The 23,924-nt window shown below is 37.4% G+C and overlaps 1 protein-coding gene across 6 annotated transcripts in view; it reads right to left on the minus strand.

Annotated features, from left to right (window-relative positions):
- AKAP6 (A-kinase anchoring protein 6) overlaps window positions 1-23,924 on the minus strand; it is a 563,915-nt gene that overhangs the window by 182,257 nt on the left and 357,734 nt on the right. For all 6 annotated transcript variants that reach the window (XR_006727664.2, XR_012507556.1, XR_012507555.1 and 3 more), the window contains one exon: window positions 9,671-9,819. Coding sequence is in view for 3 of the 6 variants with exons in the window: in XM_010962996.3 (XP_010961298.1) it covers window positions 9,671-9,819 (149 nt within the window). In the remaining 3 variants the exon portion in view is untranslated. The remainder of the gene's footprint in view (window positions 1-9,670; window positions 9,820-23,924) is intronic.

Raw genomic sequence — 23,924 nt, forward strand, 5'->3', positions numbered from 1 at the left:
TTCAACTTAAACTTTGCTTAAAAGATAAAGTTTCACCCAAGTGAAATCAATGGGAGGTGTGTGTGAATATATGAGGTTTCAGCTTGGCCCACTAAGGAATTCTGATTAAAACAGACACCAAGTGAAGAAATCATCAAAAGAGAGCAACTATTAGTTGAAGAAAAGATAACACTAAAAAGTCTTGGCAGTTTTTCTACCTAAGGCTGAGTAATATGTATTTTGGAGCATTTGAGAACCCATCTTTTGTATACTTAATGGCTCATTTCACACCAACACATCCAAAAACACAAGATCAGTTCCTGAAACACCAGCTTGTCTATACTGGGACTTCTGTTAAATGACCCAATTTTCCCAGCTTCTTTAGCATATTGATTCGTTCCCCAAATATTCAGTAAGTGTTCACTGTTCACATTATTTGCTCAAGGAAGTTTGCCTCTGGTTTTCAAGAAAGACACCAAAGGTAATGGGAACAAAATTTTCTCAAAATATAGTGTAAAAATTTTACTAAAGTAAAATACTAATACTAGATTAGAATCTCCTGTCATCTTCTACCCCATGTGTCATGTAAGCACAGAAGGGAGATATGAGAGTGGCACCTAGCCCAATCATAATATCATTAAAGAATAAAATTTAGCTTTCCAGACATGAAATCTGATATGCACAGTGGCATGTAGAATCCCTTTCCACTCTAAACATATTAAAGTGTGGACACTAATTTACTATTTTGAATGAAAATTCATGAGCCACTTCCTCATGAGAAAAGCAGCCTGCCTTTGCCATTAATAAATAAAAAGGGATATGGAGTTCTTTCCAGCAGTAATTTTCTCAGTTCTCATATATACCTATGTACATGTGAAAATGTCTTAAGAAAAGTAAAATCAATCCTACAGTTTTGTTAATGACTGGCCCCACTTTCTCATGGACCTATGGGCTGTTTGTCCATAAACATTTGCTATTAAAAACCATAAAGCAAAAAAATTCTAACTTCCAAGATTAGCCATAAAATTAGAAATAATAATGTAAATTTCTGCATGTATTTAGAGGATTCCGTTAGGCTGTCAGAAAGTCAAATCTGTCTCTAGATTTTCAGTCAATACAATGGACTAAGTTCTAGCCAAAGAGCTGAAAAACATTCTGAAGAATTTAGAATCAGTAGCGATTCTAACACAAATGGGAGAACTGTACTTCCGAAGACAAAACAAGACATGATGATGTTTAAAAAAAAAAGATAAACCTTCGTATGTAATTATCTCTGTGTTAGAAGGGACCAGATGCAGACTTACTTCTGGCATGCTGGTGAGGGTTGGGCAGCTCAGCCTTTTGTAATAGGTGTACTCCACCCTGGGCCTGGAGTAGGCCTGGTTTTCAAAGATTTAATAAGCAACAGAGAATATTTACCCTCAGGGTTAGGGAAGGAGGTAAATAACCTAGAAATAACTCTCTGCCACCCAATCCCTAACAAAAACCTGGTAGCAGAATTAAGAGACCTCTCCCAAGATGACTTCATCTATCTCCTCCATCAATGCTCATCCTGGCCAGAGAGTGCAATGCTCAGACTACAAGGTTTTAGTTACCTATAGAACTGCTCTTACTGAATTAAGCTTTCATATCACTTCTGCAGCCTACATTAAAACTGCTTCAGGAATTTGGTTTCTCTTACAGAGATGTAGTATCATAGATACTTGTCCTCTCCTTAAAAAAACTACAGGGGAAATTTCTTTCAGGACTCAATGGCAAAAGAAGCTGATATATATTATTTTTAATCTTAGGACACTATGAATTTTCTGATGGGTAAGATTTCACTCTTTTCTTTGGGTGTAGAAAGCTGAGAAGCAAATCCTTGCCCTTCTTGAGGACATGAATAGAATATGCATTTGTTTTCTTATACATATTTTACTTTTGCCTAACTTACTTCAGTCAAATATTTATTCTGTTTTATTATAAATATTTTTGTAAGTTGACTCAAATCCTTTGTGAAAGAGATGGGGAAATGCATAAAGAAATAAATTTTAAAGAAAAGAGTTAAGCTCTGCACGTTAAAATGAGGTAGATTAGATTTGTCGTAGGTACTGTCTCACTTTCCCCATTAAGTACCCCTCTCCCTCTTCAACAGGCCCCATAAACTCCCCAAAGCAGTACAGAAATTGTTTGATCATTGTTAAGATGGAAAGGAGATATATATATATATATATATATGTGTGTGTGTGTGTGTGTATGTATGTGTGTGTGTATATATATATATATAAAATTAGTTGACTTTACCATTAACTTGGAAATAATACTTCCCCAGAAGTTACACCACTACCCCTCTGGTTCACCCTTTGTTGATTCTTGGCATGGATAGCATTAGATTACTGAAGTGGAAAACTGTCTAGGTCTAAAATTAGTTTATTGTATTTGCACATCAGAAGAGTATAATATCATGATCCCAAATGAATACATTCTTACTGCTGAGACTTTTTTCCAGCCCATAAAGACCTATTTTAATAATCACATAGTGCCTAGAATATCAGTTTTCCAGAAGGTAGCCAGGCACTTTTTGCTCCTTTGACTGCAGACTGTGTTGTGATCTTACTATTAATAATATCAGAGTACAAGGGAAGAAGCAAAAAGGACCTGACCTGAACATTGGGGAAGAAGGTAAAATGCATGGTGGAATAATGTTTCTTTGGGTTGTCTAGTGATTTATCTGCAAGAGTGTTCTCAACATTGGCACACATAAGAGAGAGTACTTCATTTTATGGCTGGTGCACACACACACACACACACACACAAAATTTCATTTAGCAATGCTCCCAAAAAACCTATTGAGCAGAAATTCAAAATGGTCATTTTGTGTGTGTGTGTGTGTGTGTGTGTGTGTGAGAGAGAGAGAGAGAGAGATAGAGAGAATATTAGTGAGCATGAATGTTCATCCAACTGCACAGAGATATTTTTAGCCTCTTGCTCAACAGAAAACCAGAAAGATCACCCTATAGCAGTGAAATCCAGGGGTGATCATGTCCTTTCTCAGGTGGTCAAAGTCATTCAGTGTATCTTATTACTTAATGAACTTTGATCAAATTTGATCTTTAATCAAGCCATGTTTTAAACAGTGGTTTATTTGTTTTCATCTGTCAATATCATTTCTCTTTGGGAGTGTTATATATATATATTTCTGTGCGTGTTTTCACACCGATCCAGAGATACTTCTTTTCCTAAAGGAAAATGGACTCATCTTTCTTGCCAAACTTTTAACCTTTTGTCTAATTAAAGTTCATTTAGTTTAGCCTGTTGTGCTTGAAAATAATCTGTATATACTGTTTGTATTTGAAAATAAAATTTATGCTAATACCTTACATGATAAGGGGTGAATACTCTTATATTCTTACACACAGAGCATAAACCTCAACTACATATCCATTTGTAGACACTGCCCAAATTCCCCCACAGCCAGAGGAAGCATGGCATATGACTGAGACTTAAGTATCTTCCAGAACTTTACCACAAGAACTGAAGTCCCTAAGAGATCCCTTGAGAGTCCTTTCTAATCTCAAGAAGCGGAGTTCAGGAAACATCTCCATGACCTTCTACTTCAAATTATTATTATTTATGGTAACATGTAATATACACACGTGTGCACCTTTGCATGCACGTGCGTGCGCACGCGCACACACACACACCCTCTATACACACTTGAAGTCCTCACTCTCCCTCTGCCCAAACTTTTTCTAATGGCTAGTATCTAGGCATCTTTTAAGACAGCTCAGATGTTCCCTCCTCCCATAAACCTCCCTGACTCCTAGCCAGACTGGATTAGGCAGGCCTCCTAAGTGTCCTCATAATTCTGTCTTGAATTTTTCCCATTGTTTTATCAGGTTGTATCTGAGTGTTTGTGTCTTTCTCCCTCACTAGACAGTAGAGATTAAGTCTTTTGTATCTTTTTCATTCCTAGCACTTCAAACCACTCCCTGCAACACAGTAGTTGCTCGGTGCATATTTTATTAACTGATTTTTCACATACCTATTACATTCCAGGTATTTTAGACATTTCCTTATTGATTATTGTAGTTCTATGCTATAAAAAGCATGGGAAATAGACTGGGATAACTATTCCCATTTAACAGAATGAAATATTGCATACTGAGGAGATTACGTGTCCCAATTAAGGTCACACAGCTAAAAAGTAGCAGAGTGTCAACTTGAATTCCAATCTTTAATTTTAATCAAGTATGCATTTTCTCCTCCTTTAAGAAATTAGACCTGAGTGAATGCATGATTATCCCTAAAAATAGATTTTACTGTGTAGTTGGAAGCAATCTGACCAGACAAAATGCATTCTTATAACCAGGATCAAAAGCTCCCGTCGGCAGCTTTACGACAGAAAATAATAGTCAACTGTAGTCCTCCAGCCCTGCCAATCAAGACATCACCTGGAGTCTTCAATGGTATAGTTCTTATTTAAGAATACTTGTATAATACAGCCTGAAAGAGTCTAACTGAAATAAAAATGTTCCTATTAGCCATACAGTTTAAAATAAGTATTCTTAAAGATAACATTATGTCTACCTGGGGTGGGGGTGGGGGTGGGGGAGATGGACTACCACAAGGTAAGCTCCTACCTCTCTCAGCCTTAGTCCCCATAGTTACCACACTGTCCTTGTTGATGACTGGGAGCCAAAGACATTCCTCAGCTGCAGACCTGCTTCCAGGGCATTTCTACGTGGATGTTCCACAGACCATAAAAAGAACTATGTCCCAAATACTCAGCTTTTCCCCCATCTCCTGTTCCTCCTCTGAATTCCCTGCTCAGTGAATGGCATGTCCATCTGCCAGAGTGCAAAAGCCTGCAACGTTGAGGTCTGTTCTCAAATCCTGCCTCCCTGAATGTCCCCCATCCACTCAGGGATCACAGCCTGTCTTCAACTTCCCTTTTTCAGTTTCCATTACTGCTGCCTTATTAGCTCAGGCCCTAACTATTTCTCACTTGGATGTCTGGAGTAGCCTCTTAACCAAGCACTGTCTTGTCTTGCCCATGTCAAAGTATTCTCCAGGCTGCTGCCAGAAGAGTTTTAAAATTGCCAATCCAGTCATGCTGGAATCCTTTACTGGTTCTAGATGTTTGTGCACACTGCCTCCTCTGTGGGAAGCACTGTGTTGTCACTTCTGACCCTGGGCCATCCTCCATGATGCTTCTCTGGGCAGGCGTTCCTGATTTACATGCACCTGCCACCCTTTATGTCCCTTTGCCTCTGCATCTCCAGTGTCTAGTAGAGCCTGCACTTCATGGGCTCAGTAATTATTAAGTGTTGAAAGACACAAAAGTCATTTGAACCCAAATCCTCTGATTTCCTTTCTCCTCCTTGAGCCAGCAACTGGAGCATCAGTTGCTCTTCCTTATTCCACTCACCTGAGGTTTATCAGCTCTTTCTGGCTTTAGCCTCCAGTCCATCCCCCATTAATTTCTAATCTAAAATCTTCAATGACTAAAGCAGTGTTTCTCAAACTGCAGTATTAAAATCACCCAGAGGACTTAAACACAGATTAAACAAAGATTGCTGGTCTCCATCACCAGATTTTTCAATTTAGTACCTCTGCACCCAGAATTTGCATTTCTAACAAATTCCCAGGAGATACTAATGCTGCTGCTCCAGGGACCACTTGATGAAAACCACTAGAGCAATGGTTCTCAACTAGAAGTGGGTATTAAATATAATATATCTTGGTCCATTCTTGTCTACTGCATTAGAATTTTCAGTGAGGTGAGATAGACAGTCATTTTTCAGCCTAAAAGCTCTGTAGGTGATCCTGATGCACTACCCTGGTTAAGAACCATGAACTCTAGGATCAGGACTTCACTTTCTTCCCGTCTTATTTTTCACAACCCTTCCAATTTTTTACCCTGCTCACTAGTTACATGGAACAGCAAGCAGTCTGATGATTCCAGACTTTTGCCCCTTCTCTCAGAGCCCCAGATCAGTTGTAGTTATTCATTTATGTGTCCATTCATTTACTGAGCACCTAGCACATTCCAGGATGCAGGGCAGAGTGCAGTGAACACAACAGATAGAGCCCTGCCTTGTGAAGTCTCTGTTGTTTGCTCTGAGCTCCCCTAGCAACCTCTGTTCCCCCTTCTTTCTCTGTATACAGGGAAATACTGGCTTAATGCTGCACTCTCTTACTAGACTATAAATTTCATGAAGGCAAGAACTGTCTTTGTAAGTGCTCAATAAATGTTTGTTCAGATGAAATTGGAAAGCTCTTCCCCTGACCTAGCCTTTTTTTGAAAATTATCTCGAGTCTTCTCTCTCTCTCTGTTGTCTTTCCTAACCTGCTCCAACTCCCCCACCATAGTCAGAATTGGATTCTGCCTTCCATGAGCCCTGCTCCCTACTCCAAACAGTTTTCTAACTCAGCACTTGTGATCCTTTATTCCATGTTGTTTACAGATCTGGCTCCTCCTACCAAACTGTGAGCCTCTTAAGGGCAGGGACCACTTCTTTTTTTTTCTTTTAATCTCTGTACTTCATATAGGAAGTATTTAATAGTATTTGCCAAATTAATGAATGAAGTTGATTTTTTTTTTCACTTAAGCCTACTTGGCAATGTTTTTGACAAACTTCCTTGTGGCTTTAATGAAACTGTCTTAAGCTCCTCCATTTCTCCATAGTAGGAAAATACCATAATTTAAATTGTATATAGTACAAAACACACACATGTGACTTGGGGGATAAATGTTTATCAAGGGTCTGAATGAAATTCTCAGAGAGAGGCAAAGTGTGACTTTACAGATTGTCCACTGCATCATGACTCAGGGTTCTGAGTTGAGGATAGGCAAGCCTGCAATCCAGCCTTGTTGCCCCCCAGTTCTAGAATTTATAGGCTAAACAAAACACATGGTTTGTAATCTACACTAAGTCTTGACAGGAAGTAGGATGCTACTTAATGAATGAAACAAGGTTTTGAAATTCATTGAAAAAGATGAAATCAGATAAACCTCTTGATAGAAAGAGGTGTCAGAAAAAGAGATGGTTATACTTCATAAAATATACAAAATATAAGTGTTCTTGACAAACTGCTCAAAACATCGTACCATGCACGTAGTAGGCCTTCAGTGAATATTTATTTGATGAAAGGAACAAAACAATCTATACGTTTTCAATTAAGTCAGCAGGAATCAAAAGCACCGACCTGCTTCCCGCTGAGAATCACCAGTGATTCACAGATTGCATGTCCCCCCAGGAAGCCATGGTTTCCCATGTAGTGATGCAGGAGCCAGTGCCAAATGTCTCCCACAGGTAAACACACTCTGTTTCTAGAGCTCACAGACTCACACACTTTCAGGGAAATCTTCCCACCACACATACTCATCAAGACTGCTAAATGCACATTTTATAGTTAAATCACCTTGATACACACCTTTTCGTCGAGTCAGAAAGGTTATAAATTCATTTCTAAACAATATTTTGGTTATGCAAAATTCTTAGAAATGTAAGATCACCATTTTATCTAGCAGCTGAGTCTTCTCTGGAGTAGTCTTATACCTTTTTCAACTACATACTCTTCTTATCATGCATGTAGGCATGGGGAGGAAATAAAAATACATGAATGGTATCACCAACTTAATGTTCTCTTTAGTAGATTGGCTACCTATCTGCATGGAGTGAAGACCCTAGAAAGTCCGCACTATTCCCACAAATTGCTTAGCAGAAACATTGCTCATTCTATGTAACAGAAGGAACCGTTAGTGAAGTTTATGTATCATTGGAGCAGACAATTTTACAAGGCTGTGTTCTTAGGCTTCAGAATTAAGGATTTGACTGTGGGAGCAAAGAGTCTTAGGGGCAGGACACTGCAGATAACCTCACCCACATGCATTTCTCAAACAATGGTTTTCTGTATGTAAACAGAAAATAGAAAAGAGTATATGGTTTTTGTCCTTAGTATTAAATGGCTTCCTTTTCTTTAGCACACTCTTAAATTTCTGCACAATGCGCAGCCTTCAGCACCCTAAGGAGCATAAACAAAGGATATCAGGCAAGTTCACCTACTCCCACTTCACAGAACAATGCTTGTTGTTAACTGAGCAATTCCCAGGGCAGATTTATGATTTGTGGAGCCAGAGTAAGTACTCAAGTTGGGCCCTTGGAATCTGAGGTCAAAAGCACGTGGTGCCTGCTCAATCCCCAGGGTTTTTAGAAAACATGAAAATGTGACCTCAAGTTTGTGGTTGTGTGTACACCAGAGACTATTTAGGCATTTAGAGAAATTAAAGCACATTAAGGCCTCAAAGGAGCTTATTGTTCACGCTCCAAGATTTAACCTTTTCTTTCTTGTTTGCTGCTATGCTCTTCCTCTTGTGAAAAATGTCTTCTGAATCATGTAAGATGAACCATATAGATGCATAACATGTCTGTGTATAAGAATGTTCTTAACAGAGCAATAAATTATACAGATAGGGAAATTTAAAAGTTTGAAAATTTGAAAAGTCCTTTCCCATTTCCTAAAAAGAATTATGACTCTGATTCTTTTCTTGTATTCTTAGACCCTAAGTTATACCACAAAACAGAATTTTGTAAACCATGTTCTTAATTCATCCCCAAATTTGAATGAGGATTTTAAGTCACATCAGAACTGTAAGCACTTAAGAGATAAATGAAAGTAAGTGCATGAAAAGCCTTCTTTCCTCCTGTCTTTTCAGGGAATATAGAGTTACATCCCATAGGTTTACACTGTGCTATTAACATGTTACAGAACTTGGGGGAACAGATTTCCTCCTTGTTGTATGGTTCAAGTATAAAAGTGAAATAGGTTACTGTTTCCTAATAATTATGAGTATAATTATTGTCAAGTCATAAAAACTATGAAATAATTAAATTTCATTACACTCTTTTACTCTTTAGTAATCACCTAGTACATATTAAAATTGAGCCAGGAAAGAATAATATATATATATATATATATATATATATATATATATATATATATATATATTATAAATCCCATATGTATTAAATACATACATATATATTCACATACACAAAGTCTGCATAACTTTAAAGTCATCTGCAAATATCTGAATGTATAACTTAGCTATTCAATAGCACGGGTAGTATATAAATACAGCTATATGTCCCAAGCTGAATGAAATTGTTGGTGGGTCACTGAAGTTGCTGGGTCTTTTCACGTACCATAGACAATATGTGTTGGTCATTTATTCCAACTGACTTCATGTGAAACTAACTGGTTAGTCCATGACCTCTAAACAATTTTAAACATCTATATTTTTTAGAAAAATTACATTCTACCAACTTTCCAATGAGGTTCTGGTGTTTAGAAGTTGCTTAGAGAGACTTTAAAATAAATGGTGAAGTTTAAAGAGGAGAAAATACACTGGAAAAAATGACAAAGAAAAAAGATCAACACTATAAGCACAGTGCAGTGACAGAAACACTTATAAAATCACAAGGCTTCTTTGAAAAGCCTAGGAAATTCCGGGTTAGACGACAGGCTGATAAACTCTACAGTCTTCAATTCCGGCACGAATGGAAAAGAACATAAATGCCTTGTCTACTGAGTGTCTCTTGTCTATTAGCTAGGGAGGAAATGCCTGCCTAACACCTACCGGTGCAAAACCATTGAAAAAGTAGATATTAGTGAGAATAAAACAACAAAAAGAAGAGCTCCCTACCCATTGCCTCCTACTGAATGAACTTTTGACATATCAGCAAACTCTTCTTTCCTCTTGCTGCTGCTGGTGTACTGCTCGCTGTACAGCTTGAGGGACATCTGCTCCACAGCATCTCTTTGTGCTTCCAGGTAGCATAGTTGAACCTCAGCCTGGAGAGAGAAACAAAGAGGAATTGCTGTTTTAATCCAGAAGGAATGCATTTCAAGTGAGGTGTAACAACTCAAAGAACGGGAATTGTTCACATCATTATACTGCTCCTTTTCAGGTTGGATTTAATGGGATCATCTGGGCATATTACAGAATTCAATTTTAGATCTGAATCTTATAAGTTGTTCCTTAAAATATGACCTGAATAAATGAACTCTCAGAAGACTCAGTAAATATCACAAAATATCCTTGCGATCATCATACTGTCTGATGAGACTCCGCATAAAAATTCTGTGATACTCCTTAATAATATTCATCCTCATATTGCCACATATGTAACATTTATTTTTTTAAGGTTCCCCCTCCAGCCCATACATTTGCAAGGACACATACCCTAAACGCTTCTCGTTATCTTCCCTGAGGAGAATAAAAAAGCCTAGTACTAATTCTAATACCTCTTCAATAGTGACAACAGACTTCCTGTATTACTTTTTTTTGTTCTCTGTATTATTGTCTTAATAATTTTAAAACAGAGAGAACAGCGATTGTGCTTACATGCAGGTTTGAATTGTTAAATCTTTCACAGTTACTTGGGGCTCGCTGTAGTAAAGGGAGAGGTAGTAAGTTCACCATGCTGTTTTCTATCAAACCAAGGCCAAAAGAATGCTGAATAATATTTGGCATGGAAATGTATTGAATAGATTCTTTATTTATTGCAGCTGTTGTGATCCCTGTGGCTTTAGAGTTCCCTAGAACACCAGATGAGACAGGGAATGAAGTCTTCTCAGTGGCATGCTTGCCCATGGTGAAGGGGAGAGGGCACAGCCGAGTTCATGTGCACTGGGGACCAAAGGAGTTCTTATTTTCTTTTGGTGCGCTTCACTAAATCCAAACGTGTCCATTAACATTTCTGAACAGCCTTAAAACTGCTACCTCTTTATACTTCAATTATCTATCCTCCTAAGAAAAACAGTTCTGGGTCAGCTGTTGGATGTTGCCAGAATTCTATAACATGTAGGAAAAGCAGAGTCAGACATGACCTTCTACTCTTCGTGTCCAGAGCCAACCGAGGCCTTTTGCCTGGTCTCTGGTTTTATAGACTCAACCATGGAAAGAAAGAGAAAGTGTTATAAATGAGCAGTTGCTTAAAAGGCCAAAGCAGGACTCGGTAAAGGAAATGTAAGATCTCAAACCATTCTGAAGTTCGTACTTTGTTTCTTTCCACAAGCACCTAATTATGAATGCTCTAGAAGCTGAGGAAGAACTTTAAAAATGCTAATATTCATATAACTGAAATTTCAGAAATCAGTTAAGAACTGCAATCTATGTATTGGTTCTCGTAAATTTTTCTGGCTCAAACTAATTGGCTTGAAAAAGAACAGATTCAACTGGATTAAGAATTCCGTCCAACACTATAAACAAAGGATAATGTTACATGGAGTACATTCAGTATGGGAAGAAGGGGTGTGGCTGGTGGAAAGGCACAAAGGAAATACTAGATGTAGTGTTACTTAGCATATTTATTAATGGATAGTGAAAGAGAAGGTGTGGAACATGTTAATGGCAGTATGGAAGAGTCCCAAATCAGGGGCTTGCTGATACCACAAAATTTGGAGAAATGTTACCTACAGACCTAAGAATATTTTTAATGGACCATAAAATTGATTATAGGGAGTCAATTGTCATAAAAAAACAACAGAATATATCTTTCAAAATAGCATACTGGGGGAAGGCATAGCTCAGCGGTAGAATGTGTGCTTAGCATGCACAAGGTCCTGGGTTCAATCCCCAGTGCCTCCATTAAACAAACAAACAAACAAATAAATGAATAAATAAGCCTATAAATTACCCTCCCCAAAAAAAGATTTTTTAAAAAATATTAAAACAAAGAGCATACGACATTCTTAAGTAATTAAATATGAGATCACTGAGAGATAGTGAACAATAGTCAAAAAACTTAAAAACATTCATCTTTCCAAATGCTACCTCCCTTGACCCTCTCCCTCCTGGAAGCTATAAGGGATAATGAGGAGATCATCCTACACAAAGTATTCTACTGGAAACCCTATTAAAATAATGAGTCTACACCATTAGGTGCCAAGAGGTTCCCTAGAGGTTCCCATTAGTTTTTAACCATCCTAAGGTAGCAAGCTAGACCACTGCTTGTTCTGGGTAAAGATCTCCCAGATGTGTGCCACTGGTCACAGAAAGCACATAAAGAGGGAGGTCGACTTATTAGAAACTCATCATTACAATGGAAAAATAACTGAAGTTCATTCCTTTCAGATCCATTTCTGTGTACAAAGGGAAACACCTCTCATATGACAGGGATACATGGAACAATGCAGAGAGCAACTCAAAAAATAGTCACCTTACACAAATGATTGAAATGTTGTAATCTAAGACTTTCAGTGCACAATATCTTACAGGCATTTGACATAGGAAAAGTCCTTGTACTAACAAGGAGATAAATTAGATGGCCCAAGTCTTTCCTATCCATCTCTATTTCTATCTCTGCTTTCAGTGATTCATTCCTAAACGTCATGATAAAAATAGAACCAAAGTAGCTTCTTCTGCTAAGGTTGAATGGCTTTGCCAGTCTAAATCTCTCCACGAGCTGTCTTAGCTTTTTCTCATACTGTATCTTAGTCCTAAGATAAATTTTTAGGAGACAGATTTGAAGAAACTACAGTTCTTAGAAAAAATAGTAACACTGAATTTCTGATTAAAATAATTTTATTTATTAGCATCTATGACAACTGTGGACACTTTTAAAAGTGACTATATTTTACAAATGGAAACTTAGATTAAATAATATTACTGATGTATAATCAATGGGGTTTGGCAACTTATTCATTAAGGAAAACAAAAAGGAGCAAGAGTGAACAGGCTCAATGACAGATCCACCTCTAACTTCCTGGTCAGTGCCATCAATGGGAGAAGGAATATAAAAAGAGCAGTACAGGTGAATGGAACAAGTGAGCTAGATTTGAGTCTTTTGGTTTGAGGTACGAGGTGATTCCTAAAATGAGATGTTCAGTAAGCAAGTAGAAATATTAAAACTGAAATAAAAACCCAGAGGCAATGGCTGACGTTAGGAGATGAAATGAGAACACCATGGGAGATGTGAGAAGAGAAAAGGATCAGTTCTCATTTATTCTCATCTAGGTCTGCATTACACCTTAGCTGACCAGTTGTGATGGACACTCAATCGCTCTCTCTCCCTCTTTCTCCATAATTCCCAAATCCATTTTATAGATAGTTCATTGATCTTTTTGAATCACATCTGGGATCACTGGTTGTTGTTGTTCCTAGGCTTAATTCTGGACCTCTTTATTTATACTCTCTTCCATGGCTTTCAATGCCATCTATATAGTAATGGGTTCTAATCCTCTCCTCTGAGTACCATACTTATATATCCAATCAACCACCTGACACTGTTAATTGAATTTACTTTAGGCATAATTGTTCAAAACACTCTCCATTTTCATCTTCAACACATGTACCAAAATCTTCTGTTCTTAGGTCTTTCCCTTTAAATAAATGGCACCATTTGTTGCTTAGGTCAGAAATCTGAAAGTCATCCTTGACTCCTTTTCTTTCCCACAGCCAGTTACTCCCTAAATTCTGTTGATTCCTCTTTCAAAATGTGTCTCCAGTCTGTCTGTCTCCCCAGTCTGCACTGCTGCCAGACTGGTCTAAGCCTTTATCATCTCTCCTCTGCAGCACAGCAATCATCTTCTAACACATATCTCCCCTTGCCCATCCCTGCCCCTCCAATCTCTTCCCTTACAGCACCAGAGTGGTCTTTATAAGATATGAGCTGGTTTCACATTGCATTCAGACCTACAAAACAACCTTCCTCCATAGCCCATTAGATTTAGTTCCTGCCTACCTCAGACTTCATTTCCTACTTGTCTCCCTCTTGATCACCATGCCCCTGTCATGCTTGCCTTCTTCCAGTTCTTTAAAAAGCTCTTTCCTGTCTCAGGACCTTTGCACATACTGTTCCCTTTCTCTGAAACATTCTCTTTCTAATGTCTTCTCATCCTTTAGCTCTCAGCTGACATGTTACTTCTCAGAGAGGCTTTCCCTGACCACTCTATCAAATGCAGATCCACTCAATTTTCCTCCATTTCAGAACAGTGTTAATTTCCTTCAGAGCACATATCACAATTTAAGTCTTATATTTGCTGCCTTACACTTTTTCTGACTCTGTCTCCAGGCTCTAAGCTACATAAAGGGACTGTGTCTCTCTGTCTCCTCTACCATTTTGTATTTCCAACACCTTGGCAGAATCTGGAACATGACAGGGACTCTGTAAATAACTGTTGAATGAATGAACTGTACATTCATATGTACCTTCATTTATTACTTATATACTCACTGAATCTTTATCATGGGTCAGGAACTGCACCAGGGAATGTGGGTACAAAGAAGAATAAAATATAGTCCCTTCTCTCAGGGGATTGCAGTGCAGTGGAGGAAAGAGCCACGTCAACAGATAACGACAAGTGTGCCAAGTGAAACAACTGCAAAGGAGGATGGGAAATAAAACAACTAACTGCCTGAGGGTGAGGAATGGGCAGTAAAAACTTGATAGGGGTGGCATCTGAGCCAGATCTGGGAGTATGGGTATTACTTTGCAAGGCAAAGAAGCAGATGAATATTATATAGGTAGAGTAATTAATTTGTTCAGAGGCCCAGAGTCATGAAAAGCTGTAGCATGTTCAGAAAATGGTGGCTGGAGCTTTGGGGCCTTTTGGACGAAGAGGCTAAGGTAGAAGAGGACAGACTATGGACGATGTCAGGTTAGGGAACTTGAAGGCTATCCAATGACGTGCCAACAGAAGATGTCATTGTTTCTGTGATGGCCTCAATCTTCCTCCATCTCCCCTTTTCTGTCATGGAAACATAGTCATCTGATGGATTAGTCCAAATGTGCTTACAAAGTTCCTATCTTCTGGTGTACTTTGAGAACATTGCACTGAGAAGGGAATCAACAGTTTCCATGACACCAGAAAGGAGAATACCTAAGAGATTCAGTAATTCATATCTCTTGTAAACCTTTAACATTAATATAATGGACTCAACTGTGTCCTCTTTAATTCATATGATGAAGCCTTAAACCCTAATGTGACTGTATTTGGAGACAGGGTCTTTAAAGAGGTAGTTAGGTTAAATGAGATCACAAGGGTGCAGCCCTGATCCAATAGGACTAGTGTCCTTATAAGAAGGTAAAGGGTGGTCCTATGGAGAAAAGGCCACGTGAGGACACAATGAGAAGGTAGTCATTTGCAAGCAAGGAGAGAGGCCTCACCAGAAACCAAACCTGTCAACACTTCGATCTGGGACTTCCAGCCTCCAGAACTGTAAGAAATAAGTTTCTGTTGTGGTATTTCATTGCTACCCTAGCAGACAGTACACATAATAAAGTAAGAAACACTGCCTTCTCATCTGAGGTTTAATACAATTGCTTTGCTGCATCTCATTTGTAGCATGTTTTCCCCTTTTATTTTATATGCACCTATAGTCTAAATCACTAGAGATGCTCCTCTTCAAATTTAGACTACAAATTAATAATTTATTCAGAACACAAAACAGTGCTCTGAAATATTTTATTTAAATTTGGCTTGGTATATGGTGATCCAAATTAAATGATCTTCTCCAGGGCCTGAATAATTACTCAGCCATCTACTTCCCTCTCTGATGCTGTGTCTGATAACAAAATAGTTAGCCCATGATAAACTGTGGGGGGGGGGCAATTTTCAGTTATTCTAACAATCTTTAAGGATTAAACACATACTCACTTTTATAATTACATATAGACATATGCCTTATCCTTGCCCTAAAAAACACTGATTTAGTTAAGAAACAACAATTATTTCACTATCACTGCATATCCCAGCATCCCTCATTGGGTTAAGTATACTGAGGATGTTTAAAAAATAATTTTACTCTCTCTTAACTCATGCCATTGCAGGTCTGCCTGCTCACTTCATAGCTTCCCACCACATCTACCCACATCTTTGCATCTGGGTCCATATTCTCTGCCTTCCCTCCTGTTTCTGTGGAAACTGTCCATATTTCTAAGACCAATCCCCTTCACTTATGCACCAGACCTCCTTTTATCTACACAAAGATTACCCCAGCAGCAGATTGGCCTTCTCTCCTGCATCAGGTTTTTCCTCTCTACTTTATTATTTACATTGCACATTAGCCCCCCACAAAATGCTGTTGTTTTTCCCATAGTAAGGAAAAATAGTCTCTAAATATCAATTGATACCAATCTATCCTCTGACTAAAGCCCCATTTCTCTTTCTCTGTCACAGCAAAATCACTTTTACATACATTATCTATACTCACTATGTCCAGTCCCTCTCCTACTTTCTCTTGAATACACTCCAATTAGGTTTTTGTCCACATTCCCCATTTGAATCCTCAGTCCTCAACTTATCCTGACCTGCTCCCGCAGGGCTGGTGAGCATGCTCTAGGGGTGTCTGGTCTTGTTTGCATGACAGTTGGGACCCTAACCTCCCTCAGGTCTTTGCTGAAATGTCATGTTCTCATTCAGGTCTTCTTTGATCTACTTAATACTTCAACTGATCCCCACCCCCTGCAATCCTTACCTTCTTTCATACACATTTACTGTATCTAGCCAAAATATGTTACTTATTGTGTACTGTCCATCTTCCCCCAGTGAACTGGAAGCCACATGAGGGCAGGGACTTTTATTTATGTATTCATTGCTTGTACCCCAGCACCGAGCACAGCACATGCTACGTGAAAGGCACTCTCTACCAATTAGCAAAATAAATTTTACTGAATTTGAAAATATAAAATGGTTTTAAATGTAGAACAAAATAAAACAGTCTGAAGGCTGTAGCCTCAGCTAATTTTTAAAATAGTTGGCTTCATTCTCCCTTAGAAAGGCAATACTTTTTTCTTTGACAGAAAATTATTGAAATATATAATTTTTTCTCTAGAAAAAAAAAGAAGGAAAAGAGCTTCTTTATATCAAGCATCATTTAGAAATATTTTATTCCTCTAATAGAGTGATCTTATATGGCACATATTGTATTAGAAACTAACCATGATGGTCTCACACTTATAGAATGAAAATTTCAGCTATTGTCATCATGTGGTAATCTTTACGATCCATTTCGAAATGAAGTTTTAAGTCTTCTGGGTAAGAACTTGTTTTAGCTTAATAAAATCTGATTTCCCATTTAAAAAAAGAGTTAGTGAGCTTTCAGAGGAGACATCAGTAATCTCACAGTTTGTATTTCGGAGTCCACACTAACTCAGGAAGATTATGGGGATCCATCAATACAATGGAGGGGAACTGTACTTTTTCTGATGATAATTTTGTTATTTGGGAATCTTTTCTTACTCTTACTACATAGTATTTTTTTTAACCTTTGATGCAGTATCTCTAGTCATATCCCTTTTCCTTATTGCTTATACAAATATTTACTATGCCTCCCCTCTCACCTGCCCATAGTATCCCTCTCATGCAACTGGCCCAGATTACTTCAATCTTCTGGAAACACCTTCAGGTCTCCAGACCTCCCAAAGGCTCTGACAAGGACTTTCAGGGTTCATTAAAATTCCCAATACTCGTTCCAGGATTTAGACTTGTCACCTCTACAGCAGGTTCCCCCTGTCCAAGATCACGGTTATTTTGTGCATTTTTGCTTTTGCTATCACTGTTGGCAGTTCATAATTTCCTGAAATAACTCATCTTTGGAACTGAATTCAAAGTGCATTTCCTCTGTCCAGAAATGAGCTCTGAAGACATTTATCACACGTCCATGATGAGCTATGCTGTAACTAAATACAAATAATATTACAAAGGATAAGAATCCCTCTTCAGTCCTGTGTGCCTGACTGGGCAGAGTACCAAAGCCACCTCCTGCAGAGCTGGGACGGGGAGTCGCAGGACTAAGGAGCAGTGTATCTGTTTGGAGTAAAGTCGATTAAAGGTCCTCCTTTCTTCATTTGGCAAATATGTTTTGAGAGCCTCTTATGTGTAAGACATTGTACAAGATACAAATCTAGGTCAGACACGGTGCCTGCCCTTTGGGAACATATAACCCAGAATGATAGAAAATTATACTACATAATAGGAGCTAAAATATTTATTCAAGTCTAAGATCAATACACATTTCAAAAATGCTGCCTAAGAAACAATTAGTAAGTTTGTTCGAATATTCTTTTTATCAATGGATAAGAAAATTATAAAAGTATTTAAAAATATAAATATTTTCCCATTAAAAATTAAATATATATCAAAAATTTAGCAAGAATCTCCAAGCTATTTTAGTATTATACTCAGGAAAGATTATTTTGTATACTAATCTTTATATATTAGGATATAAAACTTCTATGACCATATTGGTAGCTCCAGAAAACCTAGCCTTAGGTTCCCAAGGTTTATTTATATCTATATTCATGGATAATTAAATCAGAACAACTGCAAAAGATAACTGATTTAAGTAAAAAATATTACATTTATATCTTTAAAAGGTCATCTTTATTTTTATTGACTCAATGCTATCTGCAAACCATTAAAACCATTCACTGTAATGTTTAGGAAAGCTATATCCTTAATGATATTTGTTAAATGGTAAGCATTTATATAAAGCAGAAAGATTAACATGAATGCTATTTTCATTATTTCTTCTGCATTTGTTTGTGTGTAAAGAAAAATGTCTTCTTCCTCCATGTTAATGGTAGATGAGATGTTTATTAAAAACAACACCACCACCTTCACCTAACAAACATAAAGAACAAATATATCACAAATTGCATCTGTGGATAGCCTCACCCACCACCACCCTCCTCCTCTTTGTAATGGAGGTAGTTAAAGTCATTAAAAATTCAGCATTTTATGTCATGAGCCAGGGTGGGAAGGGAGTCTGATTACACTGTGTGGACTGGAAGGGATGATTAGAATTTAGATGTTTCCCCATTATGTCCTCCTTAGCAAATCTCTGCACAAGGTCACAGGCATCAAGTCAGTGGTTCTATTCTACGGCTGTGTCCTTATTCCCATCTTCCAAATTCCACTACAGCAAATCCTTATGTACTTTCTGGCAGAAACTAAAAATTAAAGATGTACAATGTGAGGATAAAATCTTAGCTTCTCTTGCCCTGCAGGACTGGCAGTTCCTTCCCAAGTACAATTATGTTGGCAAATGCTGCTATTAACTCTATGACTACAATGTGCACTCCAGTTCCTTTGAAATTCTATAAAATAGTTGTCCTTGGTGATAGAAAGGAAGGAATGAAGCAGGAACAACAAGAATTACTTTACATACTAATAATAACAATTTAGTTATCAAAACAGAACTGAACAAGTGTGCCTTTATACTGTTCTTTTAAAAATTTAGCCTCCTAGGGTTCTAATAATCAGGGCCTATGGTTCAGGAATGCATGGTAGCACTCAGCTCAGTGCCTATATCCTCATTTCAAAGAGAATCATTCAAACCGACATCCACCCTGTCAAGAATCTCGACTTTGAGCTGCTAATGTAGAATAAAAATCAATATAAATTTTGATCATTTGATGAATATTTACTTCTTTCTTTAGTGTTTGGGGATTTAGAATTGAAAAGTGCTGAATCAAGTCATTTTATTTTTTTGTGTTTGTGCCAACACCAATTTACTACCCTCCAGAAAGTTCCTGAACAAGATGTCTCAGGTGGCACGCATGTTGGTTTTTCCTGTCAATCATAACAGAATGTCAGTAGGGAACCATAATCATTTCCCTTTCATACTCTTAGTGTTCCAAAAAGGAATATTTTGATTACATTCCTGGAAAAGGTAAACTTTCTCATTTACACATACTATTGTAAACCTGGGTGTCTGTTGTTTTTGGCATTCAATTGAGCTTAAATTGATACAATCTATTAAAAGTTAAACACTTTATCTTAGCCTCCAAGGATCTTGCACAATAGAGTTTACAAATGGGTTCCTCTATAAGCAACATTCAGTTATCACCCCCAAGACAAAGAGCTTTTATAGAAGCTGCCATCTTTCTCATGCATTTTTGAAAAATAACAAGAACCTATCAACTGATTGTTCTAATCAACAGGCCGACTTCACAATAAAAAGACTTTACTTTTTCATTATAAATAAAAGGAAAATGTGCTACAGACAAATAACTCTTAAAAAAAACCGTGACAATTGAAATGTGATCCCAATGTAAGGCTAGTTATAAGAGTAGAGGAGCATGCTGCCATTTTTATTATGATACTTTGATATATGTAACAAAAGCTTACTATTCTTGCAGAATATTTCCACAGTGACTTTTCAAAACAATTATCTTTACTAATTTGAAAAAAAAAACCTAATTAAACTAATTGCAAGTACCAAAAAGGTAAGCTGTTCTCATTAAAAAAAAAAAAATCTTACACATGACATAGTGGCAGAGATTTGATATTAAGGCCTTTTTGATGGTTCCTTATAGATTAAATAAAAATGGCAGCAGCTGCTTTTCCCAAGGATGATATGGCCCCGGACAATCACGAGATATTATGTAGACAGATGTTTTAAATAAAGTAAGTATTTAGATTGCTAGATACCTTGCTAGATATGAAGGCAATTATAGGATGTCTTTGTTAAATTACATTTTTCATTTTTGTGAGGAGAAAAAAGAATTGTCCTGGAAACAGTACCGACAGGAAATGATCCTATATTTAAAACAGCTGGAGACTGTAACTAATATAAATTTACTTGAAAATAAAAATGCTGTGTGCCTCTGGAGACATGCAGTAACATGCCATAAAAACAGATGAGAATATAAAAGTATTTAAAAGGAGAAAAAATACATTTTATCTAGATATTATACTGAGATGTGATTCACTGATAAATGAGAACTATTTGAAGATGAAGAAAAGAAAGAAAATCAGAAGTAATCTTAAAACTTGTAACAGATACTTTATTTAAAACCATATTAGTAGGAAATACAAAAATAATTTTCTAGGAAAAACCCTTTACATTTCAATATATTGGTTATTAATCAATTTACTAAAGTCATAATAAAAATGTAAAGGCAGATAATAGTGTCTAATTGGGAAATTCTAATGAAAGCGGAGGATGTTTACTACAAATGAGACAAGGACTCCAAAAGCTAGATAAGAATATTCTAGTAAATCTCAAAGTCCTATGTAATAGCCTCCACACAAAAGCTCCCACTGCCTTTGTACACACCATCCTCGTTCCTACTTTTGTTAGCTGTTGAATTAGAAAAAAATCTGACATACTAATTCATATCAAATATTCACAGGCATTAACATCTTAACATCTCCAAGTTCATGACTTTCAATATTCTTCACATAACGACTGAGATGCATAATCTACAAAATCATTTTAAGAAAGGCTAATAGTTAAAAATCTATTTTCAAAGCAGGGGTAAGGAAGACCTGCAAAAGACTCCCAAATTTGAGTGTCCACCTCCCTCGTCTACACCTAAGATGCATCCTGGCCTGCTCCCAAGGATTTGTATATCAGGCAGGAGATGTGAAGCTGGATTTCATATGGAGCCTCAATTTGTACAGCCAGAGAAGACTGCAGAGCCGCAGAAGTTAGCTTATCTTGTCAACCAGAAAGGAGACCCAACAGGAGGAAAGTGGGATGAAGAGAATAAAAGCAAGGGAAAGATTAAGGGAAAAAAGCAAGTGTGTATGATGAGTGTGAAGAATGGTTACTAAAAACTCAAAATGGAATGTTTTTAAATAAAATCTTGACTTAAAATTCTTTTGTAGGTAGAAGTTGCAATATGCTCAAAACTGAAACTCTAGAACCCAAACTAAAACTCAAAACATATCTGCTATAGACTAAACATTTGTGTCCCGCCCCCACCCCCCAAATTCATATGTTGAAACCTAGCCCTCAATGTGGTGGTATTAGGAGGTGGGGCCTTTGGTAAGTGATTCGGTCACGACGGTGGAGCCCTCATGAATGGCATTAGTGCCCTTATAAAAGAGACCCAGGAAAGTTCCCTTGCCCTTTTGACATGTGAGGACACAGTGATCCAGGAAGTGGGCCCTCATCAGAGCCTGAATCGGCCAGCATTTTGATCTTACACTTTCCAGCCTCCAAAATTGTAAGAAATAAATTTCTGATATTTATAAGCCACCTAGTCCATGGTACTGTGTTACAGAAGTCCAAACAGATTAAGACAATACCCAATAATTCTTTCCTCCTTTCTACAAGTTCACCAAGTATTAAAAAGAGCTACTGGGGCTATTTTCTTGTAAATCTGTGACAGAGCCCCCCCCCCCCACATTTGCACAAAACTTTGCAACAGTAATTCCCATGCATTTATATTATCTTTATTACTATATAGATTGATCATCACTGCTTCTTAGAGCTTATAAAGGTGGGTTTTCTGCTTAATTATTCCTGAAAATGCTCACTAGCTCATTGTTACTATATCTGAAAAAAATAGATACATATTTTTTTCTCTTCGAAGGACTGATTCCTACCCATCAGGCATACTACTATTCTAAGTAAGAGGTAAGTTAAAGAAAATTATATCCTCCTGCTTTCTCCTCATTTTTGCTTATCTCTTTCTGCTCTCTATTTTAGGACCAGAGTGAAAAAATGAACTACAACTAACTCCAAAGCCAAACGACCAGTCATAAAAAGGACTCCTAAACATTGCTCTGTCCAAAGCAGACAAATTTCAACAAATTATGATATTATTATTTTATATTTCCATTTTTCTGTATTTCCCCCTTACTGATAACACAATGGTAGATATTAGATACAATGCTCAAAATCCATTTAAAAGAAAGCTATGACTTCAGCCTCAACCAGTGTGGTGCAGATACATCTCTCCTTGGGTACCAGAGTCTTCACAGGCCTGCCTTGTCTGGCACTCACTGTCTATCACTCCTCCTGAGTGGCTCTCACTCTTGCTCATATATTCCAGCTATATGAAGCTTCTTTTGATTCCTTGACTGAATCTAGCTCCTTCTCATGCTGTTCCCTTTCCATAGAATTTTCCTTTTTCCTTCTTCACATGGCTGTCACCTTCATATCCTTTAGGTCTCAGTTTAAATATTACTTCCTTCCCTGATGAATAGGAGATAGGTATCTCCTATTATTCTCTTTTACAGGTCTTATTTATTTCCTTCCTAATGTTTAATATATCTTACAAGTATATTTGACTAAATGATTTTTTTTGCTTATTTGCATGCTTGCTTTTTCTGATCCATATCCCACTGAAATGTAAATTCCACAAGGGCAGGGACCTCCTCTTTCTTGTTCATAATTGGATCCCCAATGTCAGAAAACTGTGTGTTGAATGAATGAATGAATGAATGGCTTGTTGAGTGAAGGCTCATGAACAATCTCAGGAGAAATCTTGAAAGAGAGTTGATGTCCTGGTAGAAAGCAGGGGCCCTTGGCCAGTGGTGACAAACACCTCAGTTTGCCAATCTGGGTGGTAAGGTGTGAATGGTGGCATTCAAAAGACTTCCTGAGCTGTGGCAGGATAAATATCCTTGAAAGGCATGCTTTGACCAAAGTCTCCTGAGATTTCTTCAGTTTAAAATAGATTGTGGTTGTCTAAGAATTGCAAACAAGAAAACTCCTAAAGGCAATTAAGCCTCTATGTTACACATTTTAATTTAAAGTGATGATGTTTAATTTTAGCAGATATCTATGATACTTTAACCCTGGAGATAAAAGACTTAGTTGAGCTAAGACATGAGGAAAAATATCACATTCCAGGCCATGGTGGGAAGCAGAATTCTCAAAGTCTTAGTAGGGAAAAATAGTTGAACAACCTATAACAGGATAGAAGAGTTCAAATCATAGGGAACCAAAGAAAAAATGAATATGATTAAAAAATGGTCAATGCCCCTAAGATGAGTTCACAGAGACTCCAAGATCCATCTAACGAGGCTGTCAATTATCAAGGAGAAGTGTGGGGCAATTTACCTCTTGAAGTGCCAAGAATTTTTCTTTGAGCTTCATTTCTTCAATTTAGAATGGAAGTCTGAGATATTTCATACCCTTAAACAGAATTTGTTCTGTGGATGACTGTCAAGCTATAAACACCAACTATGACGCAATTACACTTGCAGGTATT

Source organism: Camelus bactrianus, chromosome 6 (assembly GCF_048773025.1).
Source record: "Camelus bactrianus isolate YW-2024 breed Bactrian camel chromosome 6, ASM4877302v1, whole genome shotgun sequence".
In the NCBI taxonomy this organism is placed as follows: Eukaryota; Metazoa; Chordata; class Mammalia; order Artiodactyla; family Camelidae; genus Camelus; species Camelus bactrianus.